Consider the following 17,892-nt stretch of genomic DNA (forward strand, 5'->3'; position numbering starts at 1 on the left):
CGGATCTTTGTTCCTGCAACCACAAGACTCGATCCCAAGCCACAAGAAAGCCTCACACGAACCTAAAACAACGTTCTAACAAGTCAAACAACACATAAACAAACAGATCAGAGAATCTCCAGCTTAGATAAGCCATGGTCATGCACTTACTTTTGCCACAGAAGAAATCCGACTCAAACACAGGAAGAAAACGCTCCTAGGAAGATCCTACAACGATCCCAGCTACAAATCTCTATAGGAACAGCCTCAAACTCCAAGAAAACACCAAGAACTCTCAAGAACACTAAGAACTCTTTCCTCTCTCTCTCGTTTCTCTCAAAAGCGGCTAAACACGCCTAATGAGACAAAACTCGAGTTTAAGGGTTTTCCTTTACCCAAAATGCAGCGTTTAACTTAAAACTCAACCGAGAAAACCGAACATGCATCGACCGATATGTTATATTGTTTAAGATCTCATCTTTGAAGAAGATAATGTATTCGATGTTAGTAGAGAGGTTCCCATTCACCAGAGAACGTCATCAAAAGAGGAGAAACAAGTCTCAGCCTTGCATAAAGTTGCTAAGTGGTTACAGCTAGCCTGAAGTTACTGCTGAACAAACTTAGTTATGTATGTCTATTTTTGTTGTGTATCGTACAACCAGGTCGACTTGGGACAACTAAGTTAAAATTTTGTATGTGTATTGTACAACTATGACTAGTTAGGAACAACTGAACACTTAAGAACAACTGTGAGTATAAATCACCATTTTTTATTCATATCCCACCGTCAAATCGGAATATACACACGTGTTGTCTTATTTATTTTATTAGGATTCAAAAATATATTTATTCTATTTCTATAATGGCAAGACTTAACATCCAGCCGCCAAATCCGAAGATTTACATGTGTTCCAGTTACACCAAATGTACCAATTAACTAATCTAAGAGTTTCACCATTTAAACTAGTTGTACCAATTAGCTATGACATAATTGTACTTTAAAATACAGTTGTACCAAAATAACGTACATAAAAATCCAGTTGTACCTAGGTCTGGGCATAAAAACCGTATCCGAATATCCAACCTGAAATCTGACCCGAAAAACCTGGTTCGGGTTGGGTACGTCTTTGCCTATAAAACCCTATTGGGTTCTGTTTTCTAATACCCATCGGATAATATCCGGTACCCGTTTGGGTACCCATAAACCCGAACATATAAACATATTCATAATATTTATCATTAATATAATGCAATTACCCCAAAATTATGATTATAATTTTGAATATTTCATTTAGTTTTATACCTAAATATCTAAAATATTTTGTCACATAAGTCAAATTTAACTAAATTTAATTAATTTTAATTATATTTTTTTGGGTATCCCATAGTTCGGGTACTAATCAGGTTCTAAAATTTGTAACCCAAACCGACCCGAACCCGATAGTACCCAAACCGAACCGAATCCATATGTCTAAAAATACCCAATGGATTATATTTTTCTAAACTCGTTTACCTAAACCCGAATGGGTAATACCCGAACCCAAACGGGTTACCCGAATGTCCAGCCCTAGTTGTACCTCAAAAAACAAGTTGTACTTAAATATACCGCCAAAAATTATAACAAAGTGCCACCAACATTCAGAATTCCAAAATACAAATTGTCTTTCCCTTTATCTGTTTCTTGTCTTTTACCTTCTTCTCTTCTCTTGACATCTTCATAAATGTTTGAAAAAATAACCATTAAAACCAACAAAATAAATCCATAACTCCATAAAAACTAACCAAAATAACTTAACCAACATACTCACTTATATCCTCAGTATTTGGAGAAAATGGACCACTAGGAAGACCCAAAACCTTTCCACCATATATTTTTCTTCTGTTTGGTTAGACGCTCTCTCCAACTACCAATGATTCGATCAAAAAAACTTATTCCATCATCAAAACCACTTTCAGTTGAGTTTGTCTCGTCTTCCTCTTCATTAACCGCTTCTTCCTTTCCATCAAATTCTAATTGATGGGGAGGAAGGTGCTGCTTCTCGAGCTACTGGTTTTTATGTGGGAGTAGCTACTTCTCGAGCTTCTGGTTGGTCTGTGGGAGGAGCTGCTTCTCGAGCTTCTGGTTGTTTTGTGGGAGGAGTTTCTTCTGGAGCTTCAGAATTTGTTGCTTCTAATTAAATGTTCTGTGAGAACTGCTACTTCTCTAACTCAAGCTTCTGTTTCTCATGTTTTTTATGTGGGAAGTGCTTCTTTTGTTTTTGTGAGAACTCGAGTTGGATTTGGAGGATTATTTTCGGCTCCTTTTGTTGAGTCATATTCTCCACGACCATCCTTGACACGAGCCGTTTCTGAGAACAACAAGAACAACCAAAACAACAAGATAGGGTTTTTTCTAACTTTTCCCCTTTTTACTTTTGCAATTTATTTTACATACAATCCAGATTTAGGGTTATTTTTTAGTGGTTCATGGGCAAGGTGATCCATTTTATTGATTTGGGTCGGATACTTTGGTTGGATCGGTAATATCCGTTTTTTAGATATTTCCATATGTTTTGATTTTTTTTAAAAAAATATTTAATTTTATTACAAACAAAACAGTGGCATTCACGATCATTTTTTTTTAAAAATAGTGGCTCTGCGCTCCTCTCTTTCCATATGTAATCCAATCATTAACAATGGATTCCGAAATCGCGTTCGACAGGTCTCCGTGTTACCAAGTCTACAAGAGTGGCCGCATCGAGCGTCTCTCAGGTGAAACAACCGTCCCACCATCACTTACCCCTCAAAATGGCGTCGTCTCGAAAGACGTCGTCGTCTACTCGCCGGAGAAAAACCTTTCCGCCCGCCTCTACGTCCCGGAGAAAGTCACGGATGAAAAGCTCCCGATGCTCATCTACTTCCACGGTGGTGGTTTCATCATAGAAACAGCTTTCTCTCCGACTTACCACAATTTCCTCACATCCGCAGTCGCCGCCGCTAACTGTTTAGCCATCTCAGTCGATTACCGCCGTGCACCGGAGTTTCCGATCCCGATCCCGATCCCGTACGAAGATTCATGGGATTCTCTCAAATGGGTCTTCACTCATATCACCGGATCCGGGTCGGAAACTTGGATAAACAAACACGGCGATTTCGGAAAGGTGTTTCTAGCCGGAGATAGCGCCGGTGGGAACATAGCTCATCATCTCACGACTCGAGCTAAAACAGAGAGACTTTGTTGTGATTCTTTAATCTCTGGGATGATCTTGATTCATCCATATTTTTGGGGGAAGACTCCAATAGATGAGTTTGAGGTTAGAGATGTAATCAAGAGCCAAAAGATTGAAGGAAGCTGGGGAATCGCGAGTCCGAATAGTAAAGACGGAGTTGATGATCCGTTGATCAATGTGGTCGGATCGGAAGACTCTGACTTATCAGGGTTAGGTTGTGGAAAGGTTCTGGTGATGGTAGCTGGAGATGATCTGTTAGTGAGACAAGGTTTGTGTTACGCGGCCAAGCTGAAGAAGAGTGGATGGGATGGCGAAGTTGAGGTCATGGAGACTAAAGATGAGAGCCATGTTTTTCATTTGAAGGATTCTAAGAGTGTTAATGCTCGTCAAGTTGTGATGAAACTTGCTGAGTTTATTAATTAATGTGCTTGGTTGCATGCATTTCCAAAAGGAGTATAATTATGTTGTCAAGTCACAATTTTACTTTTCTTTTTTCTTTTCAAAATCACAATTTTACATTTGCATGTAACAAAAAATGTAGAAGGTTGAATATTTTACAGTTTATATAAGCCACCAATTGATAGGAAAGACTACAGTTTTACCTTTTAATGTTTAAATGCATTTATGATACTAGAGGATTATCAGCGTTACGCGCCGGTTAATTATTAATATTCATTTTACAGCAAATTTTAACAAGTAAATTTTGTTTTTTTTTTTACATTCAAGTACTGTCAATTAAATTATTGAATGATACAATGTCTTTGGTAAATATGAGAAGATGTATTATGTATATGATGACATTGGCTCAAGAAATTAGTAACTGGAACTTGAACCCGAAATACAATTACAAACGTGGATACAATTTTTAAAACTTTTATTTTTGCCTATATTATATAACATTTTTATTAGTGGTTTTATGAAGTTAATCTTACATGTAAAGTACACGATGATACATACCATCAATATACATTTCTTGAATACACCAGTAAACCGTGTACCGTCACCATCGATGAGTTCCTGAAAAGAAAGATATGAATGATGTTTTTCTTAGTGAATTAAAAACATCAATATTCATGGAGTACTGTAAATAACCAGAAACAGAATTAGCAAAACAGGAAGAATATGACTTAATGGTGTAAAAATCCCGTCAAGTTCTTCAAATAGGTCATGTAAGTACCAAAAACACAACAATAATTATACTTCAAATCATAGCCAGAAAGGCGAAAGAATAATAAAAATAAAAGTTGGCAAGAATCTTAGAATTTCTCTACAAACTTAATTTTGGTTATAGCTTGCTATATTGGTTATGATGTAAATTAATAACTTTTGGCAAGACAGAGGAAGGCTAAAAGATAAATTAAAAACTTAAAATACGATAGCAACATGAATGGAGGTGAAAGTGTAAAATGTATATGGGACAATAGCTTGGCTAAATGATTTGCTTTTTGTTGTTACATTGTCAGCAAAGAAAACCATTTTGCTAAGTTGGGCGTATTCCATCAGAGCTTAATCCACATGAAGAAATAAATACTTTAAAGTTTTAGGAAAACAATTTATAGTGAAGAAATAATAATAATACAAAATCTATACTAATAAGAAGTAGATGCTATAAGCTCCTTAAGGCGTCCACCTAAGCTTTAAAACCACCAATAGTGATTAGCCACCTCACTAATTAACATTTTTAAAAATCTCCAGAATTTTCTATATTAAGAATTGTTTTAAACAGCCTATAAGGATTTGACATGTCATTCATTAACATTTTTTAAATTTCTAGAATTTTTTAGAAAAAGGAAAATTTAAAATTTATGGAAATAAAAGAACTATATACAATATCCCACATCGGCTAGAAATTTTTTTAGACAATGATTCAGAACCAAAATAAATAAGATTAATATGCTTCCAACAATGAATGAGCAGGAAAACTTGATTTATCAGGCGTCCAAGTTTATAAGTTTTATTCGGTTTCATCCAGTTTTTTATTTGATCAAAAAAATATATTACAATATTTAAAATTTTTAAAAGTTTAAATATTATAAGCTTCTAAAAGCGTACACCTATGATTTTAAACCACCAATAGGGATTAGACACTTCACTAATTAACTTTTTAAAAATTTCCAGAATTTTCTATATTAAAAATTATTTTAAACAACCTATCAGGATTTGACATGTTATTCATTAACATTTTTTAAATTTCCAGAATTTTTTAGAAAAAGGAAAATTTTAAATTTATGGAAATAAAAGAACTATGTACAATATCCCACATCGGCTATAAAATTTCTAGACAATGATTCAGAACCAGTATAAATAAGATTAATATGCTTCCAACAACGAATGTGCAGGAAAGCTTGATTTATCAGGCGTCCAAGTTTAAAAGTATATTCGGTTTGATCCAGTTTTTTATTTAATCAAATAAAAACTTTAAAAAGTTTCAAAAAAATATATTACAATATTTAAAATTTTTAAAAGTTTTAATATTATAAATATTGAAACTTTTAAAATTTCTTAGCTTTTAAAAAGTTTTTAAATATTATAATTTATAAATTTTAAAAGTTTAAAATATTATAAATATTCAAACTTTTTAAAAGTTCAAAAATATTATAAATATTGAAACTTTTATAAGTTCTTAGCTTTTAAAAAGTTTTTAAATATTATAATTTTTAAATTTGAAAAGTTTAAAATATTATAAATATTGAAACTTTTAAAAAGGTTCAAAAATTATATTTCGAAACCTTTTAAAAGTTTAAAATATTATAAGTATTTATGTAAAACATAAATTATCTTATTTATCTACGTTTGTGCATTTTATTCTTATGAGCTGTAAAACATATTTTTGTGTATGATTTTATAGATGAGTTGATATTCTTTCATTAACTTTTTATTTTTTATCTTATTTTTATTTTTATGAGAAAAGAAATGATTTTGTTTTTGGAGTTTGATGGATTAACAAGTTGTGTGGTAGTCTAAAATTTTTTTTTTAGTGGAAGAATGTGAAGAAGTTGACGAGGATGAAGAAGAAAAAGAGTACAGCCAAGAACCAGACGGTAAAAGTAATGATGACGATTACCACAAAATTTGACAATAGAAATGACAAGAAAGAATATGAAGAATAAGAATACATTGAATAAAAAACACGAAAACATAGGTGGTAGCGATCAATTAAATATGAAAACGAGTTAAATTCATGATGATAAAATTGTTTTGTTTTTCTGGTGGTCAAAGAAATGGTTTAGGATATGTGAGGTCATCAGTTTAATTCGCCTCGCCTAGATGTCGAGTTAAATTCATGATTTTTTTATCAGATTTGATTTTATAACACAACTGATTTTTATATTTCAAAAAATGGTGTATCTGAAATATAACTTTTTCTTTAATACTAATTTAATTTTTTTATAAGATAATATTTACTACCGTCATAAATCATATATAGTTTTCATCAAAATATATCTGTGGGTTCAAAACCTAGTATATAAAAGAAAGATTGAGGACTTACTCTAGACATGGGCTTGTCTGGCATAGATGGCCTCTCTAATACTAGAATTTCCGAGAGGACGTAACTCCTAATATAAGTACCACCGACAAATTAAAATGATGACTCATAACGTGACAAATTATACTTCTAGATGAGCCCATTTACTTAGTTAAGTGAGTCTTTCGAATATAATGAATACTGAATTTAATTTCCAGAGGGGTTATAGATAGCAACACATTGGAGAAAATATTGAGAAATCAAGGATAAATTGAATGGAACATAGTTACTGGGAAGAAACATATATCAAAATTTACGTTGGTATGAACTATGAGACATGTGAAATGTAGACATATATACAATAAGCTGTAGGGATAAGATTTTTGGAAAGACAACAAATAAACAAAACAAAGGCAGACAACAAGTTGCCACCTGCAGGTCAATTGGTGGCAACTTGTCATGTCGGAAGATTGTTAAAAGGTGGAGACTAGGGTTCGAGGAACGCCTGACGTACTAATAATCTACTGGTGGATTGGGATATCCACAGTGATGGATTATGATCGATGTCCTGCAGGATCAGCTTGGAGTCTGTTTGGGCGGCTAGCGGTAGGCTAGAAAGGTCCACAGACGGTCCGTTGGGGCACCTAGCGGGGGCTAGTGGGGTCCACGGGACATGTTGTTACAATGTTCCAGCTCTAAGATGAGACTCCGTACGACGTGACGCAGTCTTCTTACCCTTGGTCTTCTTCGTGTCTTCCGACTTAAGACATGGAACAGGTCGCTGAGCTTCCAAGAGCTGATAGATGAGACTGGGAAACGGTAGACGGAACCCTGACTGAGCTTGCAATCCCAACTGTATGATCTGATCATAGACCATCCTCCCAAAGTCAAAAGGAATCTGATGCATGATCATGTAGATCACCATTGCTCTATTCGTGGAGATATAACCGGTGTTTACCGTGGGAGACCAGTTGCTGCAGCAAGTCTTATGCAGATTCTTGATGACTGGATTCTTAATGGCTGTTGCCACCAACTGCTTGCAGGATTTGACTTTTCCATCTGACAGGAACAGTGCATGATCCTCCTCCAAAATAGCAGCCGTCTGCTGTCTCTGCTCACGAACATCAACAGATTGGAGACCAGACAGAGCGTTGATACGTCTAGGCGAGAACTCATACACACAGTCTCGAACAAGAACATCAACCGACTCCCCCTCGACCTTAACCGTGGGAAGATTGGCCCAAAATTCATATACAACCTCTGAATCAAAGGTTACTACTTGAGTGACAGTTTTCAGCAATAAACTCTCTACTCTGATCATCAGCCCCTAGAGAGAAACAGACCTCTGGAGCAAAGTTCCTTGAAGCAAAGAAACCATACCTACGCGAGGCCTTAAAGGACTCGAATCGCTTGGGATCAAAATCCCTTGAACTCGCTCCTCGAGAGGTTGCCGCAGCCTTCTCTTTGACAGTGTGAGGACGTTTGGACTCCCTGTTATCACGCTCAGCAGATGTTTGTCGCTTACGTAGCCGGGATGAGATTCCCTGATTTGACAGAGTAGGCATAGGAACATCACCGGTCAGATCAATCACCGGAAAACGAGATCTTGTCCTTCTTGGTAGAGAAGACGAAGAGTCGCATGTGTCGTGATCCGCTTCGACAGACATCGGCCTGGGAGAAGGATTCTCAGGTACCAGAGGTGATGTAGTTGACTCATCGCGGAGTTCGTAGATGACCATCGCCGTTGTAGGATCAATCGGAACATAGGGAGACGGCGGAGGTAGGGCTGGCGGAGGGGTGTGAAGCTCCTCATTTGAGCTAGAATCATAGTGAAAACCGCTAAACACAGATTTCATGGTGATCAAGAGTTAGAGAGCAAAATCAGAGGAGAGAAAGAATTAGAAGCTTAATCGACAAAGATCTGAAATCTCAAGGATGAGAAAAAACTCAAAACCCTAGCCGCTCCTTTTGTACACCCTCATGAAACTTATTGGGCTGTTAAGCCTCGGCCCATCAACCAACTCTACCCTGATAACACTCAATGAATCTGTTATGGTACATCGAATATTTTTCCCTTTTTAATCGCAAGTGCATTAATCAAGGATCCGAATAAATCAGATTCTCCACCCCTGTAAGGAAAACTGTATATGTTCATGTCTCATATCATCAGATACACACATCTACTAACGATGAACATGAAGGCACTCAGATCGAGAAACAACACATGTGAACAAAATCAAGTTTATTTTTTTTTTTATTTTTTTTAAAACAAAACCAAAACCCAAAACATAGTCCTAACCATACATTTCCTATCTCAACCACTAGTTCAGAACATTTGCCAGGAGCTGTCTCAACCTCTTGAATTGTTGAAAATCAGAGACTTGATGCAATTGGGTAGTCTTTCACACTGCCGTGCCTGTAGTCTGCAATCCAACCCAACATGTTAAAGCAGCGGGAGATTCTCTCTTTGAAGTACGCGCATATATTTTTTTTTTTTATATGTGTCTCAGCCTTCTGGTAGCTGTTTCACCGAAATGAACATCAATGACATCATAAGAGATTGTCAATCAGTGATCTCAGCCTTATCATCTAATCAGAGTTTTCCTCTTGAGAATATATGTGTGTGTCTCTTCACAGCTCTTTGACCTCTTTAAAACACGACAATATTTGACAGGATGGATAGACCGGCATGACAGGTAGCTATTTCCCACTGTTGCTTTCAGAGTGCTGATCTTCTATATATTCTAGGATTTCCATGATCTGTCCTAGCACATGTTCCTGTCTCTGATCAACACATCTTAGGTAAAACAAGTTAGAACTCACAAACACCAATGGACTTCCTCAGATTTACAAATATGTTGAAGTCCAGAGGCTTGGTAAACAAATCAACTAACTGCAAATCAGTGCTCACATGGTCATTCTCGATCAGTTTCGCCTCAACTAGTTCACGAACAAAGTGGTGTCTAATATCTATATGTTTGGTTCGTGAATGTTGAACTGGATTCTTTGAAATATTTATTGCACTCAAATTATCACAATGAATTAAAAGAGTATCAGAATTCATACCATAATCAGAGGCCATTTGTCGCATCCAAAGGAGTTGTGTGCAACAGCTTCCTAGCGCAATGTAATCAGTTTCAGCAGTTGATAGAGAGACACTGTTTTGTTTCTTTGTTGTGCCATGATATCAGATTGTTGCCCATGAAGAAGCAACCTCCACTTGTGATGCGACGATCATCCACAGAACCTGCCCAATCAGCATCACAATATCCACTCAGATAGGTGTTGGTATCCTTGGTATAGTAGATACCAAAGTCCAAAGTCTCTTTGATGTACTTGATGATCTTCTTTACAGCCAGTAAATGTGACATCTTGGGTTTGGCTTGATAGCGTGCACAGATCCCTACTGACAGACATATGTCAGGCCGACTAGCAGTCAAATACAATAGACTCCCAATCATTCCTCTAAATATTCTCTCATCTACATCCTCCCCTTCTTCGTCCTTGGAGAGTTTGTCGTTTGCGCCCATTTGAATCTTTGCTTCTTTACTCTTATCCAAGCAGAAACGTTGTACAAGCTCCTTAACATAAGTACTTCGAGATACAAAGATCCCATCAGCTGATTGTTCAACTTGCAATCTCAAAAAGTACCTTAGCTCTCCCACCATACTCATCTCAAACTCCTGAGACATGCTTTCCACAAACTGTTTTACGAGAGGCTGACAAGTGGAACCAAAGATAATGTCATCCACATAGATCTGTACGAACATCAGATCATTGTTGCTATTGAGAACAAACAACGTTTTGTCAACACTCCCTCGACTGTATACTTGATCCATCAGAAACGTAGTCATTCTCTCATACCATGCTCGTGGTGCCTGCTTTAGACCATACAGGGCTTTCTTCAGTCGATAAACATGCTCAAGATGCTGCGAGTTCTCAAAACCTCTTGGTTGCTCAACATTAACCTCCTCTTTCAGTACTCCATTTAGAAAGGCACTTTTAACATCCATTTGATGCAAAGTGAACTTCAGAGCACATGTCATACCGAACATAAACCTGATTGACTCTAACCTTGCCACCGAAGCAAAAGTTTCATCAAAATCAATTCCCTCAATTTGAGAATAACCTTGAGCTACCAACCTTGCTTTGTTCCTTACAATGCATCCACTAGCATCACTCTTATTCTTGAATATCCACTTTGTTCCTACGACGGTGACGTCAGCAGGACGCTGAGTGAGATCCCAAACATCACTTTGTTCAAATTATTCCAACTCATCTTGCATAGCAGCAATCCAAAACTCATCACGAAGCGCCTCCTTGTGATTCTTGGGCTCAATAGAAGAAACAAAACATGCAAATTGCACTACATCAGAATCCTAAGAGAGAGACTTCCGAACGACAGCCTTTTGTTTCTTTCCAGCCAGCTGAGCAAAATCAATCTGCTTCCCTCTGGTAACTCTATCCCCCTGAATCGCTCCTATAACATCAGTAGAGGAGTGATTCCTATGAACCTGAGAAGTCACAGGATCTGAACCAGGTGGTAATACAGACCTGTCATGGACAACAGGACTGGCAGCTTCTGGCACAAACTTCTCAGTATTAGTTACCAGGTCCGTGTCGGAATCAATAGGCACCAGTGTCACTCATAGGAATGAGGTGTCGTCAAACACTACATTGACAGTCTCCTGAACAGACCTCAGACGTTTGTAGACACGAAAGACAATGCTATGTCCAGAATAACCTAGAAAGATACCTTCATCACTTTTAGAGTCAAACTTACCCAACTAATCATTATCATTCATAATATAACACAGGCATCCAAACACATGGAAATAGTGCACAGTTGGAGACTTCCCTTTCCAAAGCTCATAGGGAGTCTTGCTGGTCCCTGGGCGAACATGCACACGATTGATGATGTAACAGGTTGTGTTCACAGCTTCATCCCAGAACCGATGAGGCACCTGATTTCCATGTAGCATAGCTCGTGCCATCTCTTGTAGCGTTCGTTCTTACGTTCAACAACACCATTCTGTTCCGGCGTTCTTGGTGCAGAGTACTGATGACTAATGCCTTGATGCCCACAAAATTGCTCAAACTTGTCGTTTTGAAACTCACCACCATGATCGCTTCGAATGGTTTCGATTGAGCATTTCTCACTTTTAATCTGCAAGGCAAGAATACGAAAACACTCAAGAGTATCAGATTTATCACGAAGAAACCTTACCCAGGTGTAGCGAGTGTAGTCATCCACCATCACAAAGATGAATCGACGACCAGAGATACTCTGAACTTGTATAGGCCCCATCAGATCCATGTGAACCAACTGTAAAGCATGACTTGTGCGAATGTTTGTCAGAGACCCATGAGATGCTTTGATCTGTTTTTCCTTGTTGCATGGACCACATACAAAGTGTGGGTCACCCTTCAGCTTTGGCAGTCCGCGTACAACTTCTTGGTTTGCCAATTTCAACATTGTGCGAACATTCGAATGACCAAGTTTCTGATGCCACAGCTCTGTGTCTAACTCTGCAGTAGTATTAAAAAATTGTATTTCTGATTTCCACATATAGCAATTATTCCAAGATCGTCTACCTCTGAGTTTGACAGACCCTTGTTGATCAACGACTTTGCAATCCTTCTTGGTGAAATTAACATCTAACTCTTCATCACACAATTGGCTGACATTGATCAGATTGGCCTTCAAACCATATACCAAGAACACATCCTTCAGATGGGGTTGAGTTTCACTACTAGTTGCACCCTTCCCTCGGATTGTGCCCTTTCCTCCATCTCCGAACGTGACTCTTCCACCAGCAACATCTTCCAAATGAACCAAATTGTCAAGAGCACCTGTCATGTGTCTGGAGCATCCGCTGTCAAAGTACCATTTAGCCTGATCAACCTCAGTTTTGTCCGCTATGTATGCAACATGACAATAGAAGTCATCTCTCCTAACATACCCTTGATTAACTCTTCTAACGGCTGGATAGAAACTACCATTCTGCACTAGATTTGTCACACGATTCTGAAACTTGAAGCACTGGGCCTTGTAGTGATTTAGAAGACCACAATACCAGCATCCTCTTCTCCTGCTGAGACCAACAGGTTGTTGAGCAGACTGGTGATAGCTCTGTGGACCACAAGGCTATCTTCCCGGCACCTCACGCTGCATAACCATCCGCCTGGGATGCAGGTTTACCTTAGGAAACTGATTATGTTGTCCGTTTGAAGCAATAGATTGTGCTTTGAGTTTTGGCTCAGAGTTCTGCCCTTTAATAAATTGTGTGGAATTGTCAGAGCTGATTCCCTGATACCCCAGATCCCATTTTGCAGTGCTCGATTGTCCAGTACTGAGCAAGATTTCCAGATCTTTAGTTCCTTTACTCAACATTCTGATGTTCTTCAGTTGTTCCTCCAATTGCTTCTCAAGACGTAGTGACTTGGCTTTTTCTTCACTCAGTTCCTTAGACAGCATTGCAATGTTCATCTGAAGCGTATCTCTCTCGGCAGACAGCTCACTGTTAGTTTGAGTTTTTTGCACAATAGTCTAAATAAGAAGCCCTATATGATCTTCCATCGACAAGTCAGCCTCCTCCCCATCTGAATCTGACTCAATCTTCTTGTCAATGTCTTCTTTCAACAACAGATCTTCATCTCCTTCATCTTCCTCGATGACTCCCAGGAGAGCCACAAAGTTGTTCAGAATTTCACCTTTGTTATCTTCTTCATCAGAATCACTCTCACTCCATGTGATGTAGGACTTCTGATTATTTCCTTGGGAGGGGCAGTCAGTCTTGGTATGACCAAAACCCTTGCATCCATAACATTGCAGGGAGTGCTTCCGTTTGTTGTTTGGACACTCAGCCTTGTAATGCCCATATCCTTCACACTCAGGACACTGGCGTTCTGACTTATCATTCTTCCTGAATCCCTCGTCAGAATCTGTACTTGCAAGTGATGTAGTTCCATTTTGCTGACCTCTTTCCATCTTGCGAAAATACTTCTTAACCAACAGACCAACCTTCTCTTCGTCTTCAAGCTCCTGAGATTCAACAAGCTTCTGTTTCTCGCCAGCTTTAAGAGCAAATGATTTAGCATTCATTTTCTCTTTCTTCTTTAATTGCATCTCAAACGCTTGCATCATCCCAATGACTTGATTGTACTTGAGTTCATCAGAATTCAGAGACACATCAATTGCAGACCTGTGCGATTGAAACTTGTCAGGTAAACTTCTAAGGAATTTCTTGATCAGCTTCTTGTCCTTGTATCGTTTACCCAAAACGACAGACTCTTGAGCAATACCACTCAACCAACTACTATAATCCGCTACAGATTCGGTTTCAGTCATTTGCAGATTCTCAAAGTCAGACGCAAGATTGTCCAGCCTTGTGCGCTTAACTCTACAAGTTCCTTCAAAAGTGACGACCAGAATGTCCCACGTCTCTTTAGCTGACACACAACCTTGAACTTGGTTGAAGATATCTCTCGGCAGAGATTTGAAGATGACCGACAACACCTGAGAATTGTGTTTGGCCTCAGCCTTTTCTTCAGCTGTCCACTTCTTTCTGTGTTTTTGCACCAATTCACCATCTTCATTCTTCTCAGTTGGATGAGACCAGCCGTCCTCCACTGCAAACCAAGCTTCCATGTCAATGCTCGAGATGACCTGTTGGATCGAGACTTTCCAGTAACCGAAGCATTCCGGATCCAGTTTCAATGGCCCTTGTAACGTAACAACCTCCAGTGATATCTCCATACCCTAGTCGCAAGATCTCACCTGTTAAAAAAGATATCAGACTTTTTATCAGGTGTTTGCTCTGATACCAATTGTTACGGTATAGAGAACACAAACACAATTAAAGACACTTGGAACGCGCCAAGCAAACGCTTTTAATCAATCTTATAAATACTCTCGTTTCTTACAAGACTTGAAACCAAAGCTCACTCTCCTATCTATCTAACACAACACCCTGTGTAGATCTAAAAGAGTATACCACACACACTCATCTTCAAAACTTTTTGTATTTGCTTGAAGGTTTACAAATCTCACAATCTTTATCCCACGAGTGCTAACTCTTTTTGCGGCTAGCCCTTGTCACTTTATAACCCCACAAACAATCTCTAACCTAGATCTTTGTGTATCCCAACTAAAAGGAAATATTCCTTATCCCTAAGAAAATATCTATCAAGATCTTACAATCTTGAAGTAGTGCTAATTAAACACTATTATTATATTGGAGTTTCTTTACCAAAATCTCTATCAAGAAAACCATTACTAAATCAAAGCAGATATGTTCACTTATTAAACCAAAATAATTTAACTTTACCAGCAAAAAAAAAATCAAAATAATTTAATATTATAATCTAATTTTTTTTTAAACTAAATTTTAAGAAAAAATCAATCTAAATTAAAATTACAGAAGAAAACCAAATTGAAATTGAATTTTGATCTAATTCGATACACATTCTTACTTACCAAACAGAACATTTAAACCACACCAAACTGAATTTTTATTGCCTTTAATTAGTCCGGTATAGCTTTTGTCAAACCGAAGAACAAACAACCAATATTTTAGACCGAAACAATCTGATTAAACCGATTGTCATGCCATTATCCTAACCAGGAAATTATTCTTTGAGTATCCTTTTAGACAAACAAAAAAAGGTTGCAAAATTGATAGTTAAGTCATAGGAATGTATTCGTTGCTGAATCTATTAACACATCATATTCTACGAGTAACCTTCTCATGTAAACAAAGAATAGCTTACAAAGGAAATTATTCGTTTTCTATAATATTGGATCCCAAAACAAAAGATTAAATATTATATATTCTATACGAAAACATGTGTATATATAAAACGAAAGCTCTTATCATTACGATGAAACCAAAACATAAGAGATTTATATATATATATATAGATATATATAATACTATAAAAATAAAAATAAAGAAAACCTACATTTTATATATTCATATATTGTCTATGGAAGAACTCAATAAAGTTTATGCACTTTACGAAGCGCGTGGGCTAAAATGTTTTGGTTGTAATCTTGGTAAAAACTATTTTAGCGATGGTCATCGTTGCTTTCGTTCTGGATTCTTCTTTCATAAGGACTGTGCCGAATCCAAATCAAAGATTTGCAACTTTTACCATCCACAACATTCTTTGTACATCAAGGTACTTGCAGAAAATGAAGAAGCCTATGGAAATTGCAAGCTTTGTAGAGGTAACTTGTCAAAGATGTATTATTATTGTTTAATATGTGATTTTACCATTGATTTGATATGCGCAAAAAAAGATGTTATGATAACAATTGAGAGTCCGAATACCCATGAGCACCCTTTATCCCTTGTTCCAAAGATGGATTTGTTTACTTGTCATTTATGTGGATTGCATGGTGACCGGTTTCCTTATGCATGTAAGTTATGCAATTTGAGTTTTCACAAAGATTGTGCTGAATCCACACCGGAGATCAAGTATTCTTGTCATCCTAAACACATTCTTAAACGTCTCACACATGTTCCAAAGTACACTAATGGAAAATGTTGTTTGTGTGGAAACAAACTTCATTACATATTTTATCATTGCTCTATTTGCAATTTCAGTGTGGATGTCAATTGTGTAAAGAATCCACTCCCTTCCACTCTTGTTAACTTTAAAGCTCATGAGCATTTACTCACTCTTATGCCTCAACGGAATTTCATTTGCGACGCATGTGGAATGGATGATGACCCAAATCCATATGTATGTCTTCCATGTAATTTCATGATTCATCGAAATTGTATTGATATACCACGTGTCATAAAGGTCTATCGTCATAATCATCGTATTTATTACAATCATTGTCTTGACGTTGGAGATCGGAAATGTGGAGTGTGCAATAAAGAGATAAACTGGACATGTGGGGTTTACATTTGTTCAAAATGTCCTGATTTTGCCATTCATCCAAGATGTGCCACAAGGTTCGGGATTTGGGATGGGATTGAACTCGAAGACGTTCCAGAAACAAATCTAGAGGTAAAGTCATACGAGGTGATCAAAGCAGAAGAAATAAAGCATTTTAGTCACGAGAAGCATAATTTAAAGCTTAAAGAAGAGAGTGATGCTTATGACAAATGCATGTCGTGTAAAGCATGCAAGTATCCTATATATTCTGGCTCATTCTACAGTTGCATGGAATGTGATAATTATATTCTCCATGAAAAATGTGCTTATCTCCCACAAAAGAAAATAGATTCCTTCTATAACATGCTTACTACTCTAATCACAGATGATGTTCGCATATTCATTTGCAATGCTTGTCAAAACGTTTCTCAAGGCTTTCGTTACACAAGTGATGACAATAAGACTATCTTGGATGTGCGATGCGGTTCTATTTCTGAGCCTTTCGTCCATGAAAGTCATCCTTTTCATTCATTATACATCAACCACTCAACGGAAGATAGGGTTTGTAATGCTTGTGGAGTTAACGCTACGATGGTTTTGAGTTGCGAGGAGTGTGAATTTGTTTTAGACATCAAATGTTCTGTTTTACCAAAGATAGTTAAACATAAAAATGATGAAAATCATTTTCTGTCTTTATGCTATGGAGAAAAAACAATTGAACAATACTGGTGTGAGATATGCGAGGAAGAACTAAATTCAGAGAAATGGTTTTATTCATGTGATGACTGTGGTATCACTAATCACATCAAATGTGTACTCGGAGACTTCATATGGATCAATATGGAAAAAGATAATGAGTCATTCCCAGCTTATATGGTTTTCAATAATCGTATGAATCGACCAATTTGTTTCTTTTGTGGTTCTCGCTGTCAATTCTTTTCCATCTTAAAATTATATGGAAAAACATGTTGTTCTCGGCTATGTTTTCAAAACTACTTTAAAATGTGGGATAAGATATCCTGGGATTAGGCTTGCTAGTAATTTAGATGAAGTGGATTTGATACAAATGCATCGTTGATAGGTTGCTTCACCTTAAAAATACTTTGTACAAAACATTTAAACATAAAATTATATTAAAAATAATAGAAAATATTTGATTTCATAAGATAAGTTTTTTTTTTTTTTTTCGTTTTTTTTCTACATATTTTTTTTTTTGTTAAATCTTGTACCTTCTTCGTAATCACAGATTTATCCTCACATGAAACTTGAATATAAAAAGAAACTCGTTTTTCATTATACTAGAAATAAATTGGTGAAAATATACGTTTAAAACATTGAATAAATAAA

At 37.0% G+C, this 17,892-nt stretch overlaps 2 protein-coding genes and 1 pseudogene across 4 annotated transcripts; 2 read left to right on the top strand and 1 right to left on the bottom strand.

Annotated features, from left to right (window-relative positions):
• The first annotated feature begins 2,589 nt into the window (after positions 1–2,589).
• Positions 2,590–3,629, top strand: LOC104790117 (putative carboxylesterase 7 pseudogene; annotated as a pseudogene). The gene has a single exon (XR_015560177.1). The product of XR_015560177.1 is annotated as a putative carboxylesterase 7 pseudogene (transcript).
• A 9,575-nt stretch (positions 3,630–13,204) lies between these two features.
• Positions 13,205–14,413, bottom strand: LOC147942137 (uncharacterized). Its single transcript, XM_087455934.1, has one exon. The coding sequence runs from the start codon at positions 14,411–14,413 to the stop codon at positions 13,205–13,207; it is 1,209 nt and encodes a 402-aa protein (XP_087312060.1).
• A 1,129-nt stretch (positions 14,414–15,542) lies between these two features.
• On the top strand, positions 15,543–17,695 carry LOC104790118 (uncharacterized). 2 transcript variants are annotated; one of them, XM_087455728.1, is made up of 2 exons: positions 15,754–15,886; positions 16,266–17,695. In XM_087455728.1, exon 2 carries the CDS (start codon positions 16,345–16,347, stop codon positions 17,572–17,574), a length of 1,230 nt encoding a protein of 409 aa, XP_087311854.1. In that variant the 5' UTR covers positions 15,754–15,886; positions 16,266–16,344; the 3' UTR covers positions 17,575–17,695. The 2 variants fall into 2 exon arrangements, with proteins under 2 accessions (XP_010514124.1, XP_087311854.1); XM_010515822.2 differs by having other exon boundaries at positions 15,543–17,695.
• Positions 17,696–17,892: the final 197 nt, after the last annotated feature.

Source organism: Camelina sativa, chromosome 6 (assembly GCF_030686135.1).
Source record: "Camelina sativa cultivar CO46 ecotype springtype chromosome 6, ASM3068613v1".
NCBI lineage: Eukaryota > Viridiplantae > Streptophyta > Magnoliopsida > Brassicales > Brassicaceae > Camelina > Camelina sativa.

What these genes read in the sequence shown, in the direction of transcription:
- LOC147942137 (XM_087455934.1), bottom strand. Translation starts at nt 14,413, where the DNA reads ATGGAGATATCACTGGAGGTTGTTACGTTACAAGGGCCATTGAAACTG.
- LOC104790118 (XM_010515822.2), top strand. Translation starts at nt 15,643, where the DNA reads ATGGAAGAACTCAATAAAGTTTATGCACTTTACGAAGCGCGTGGGCTA.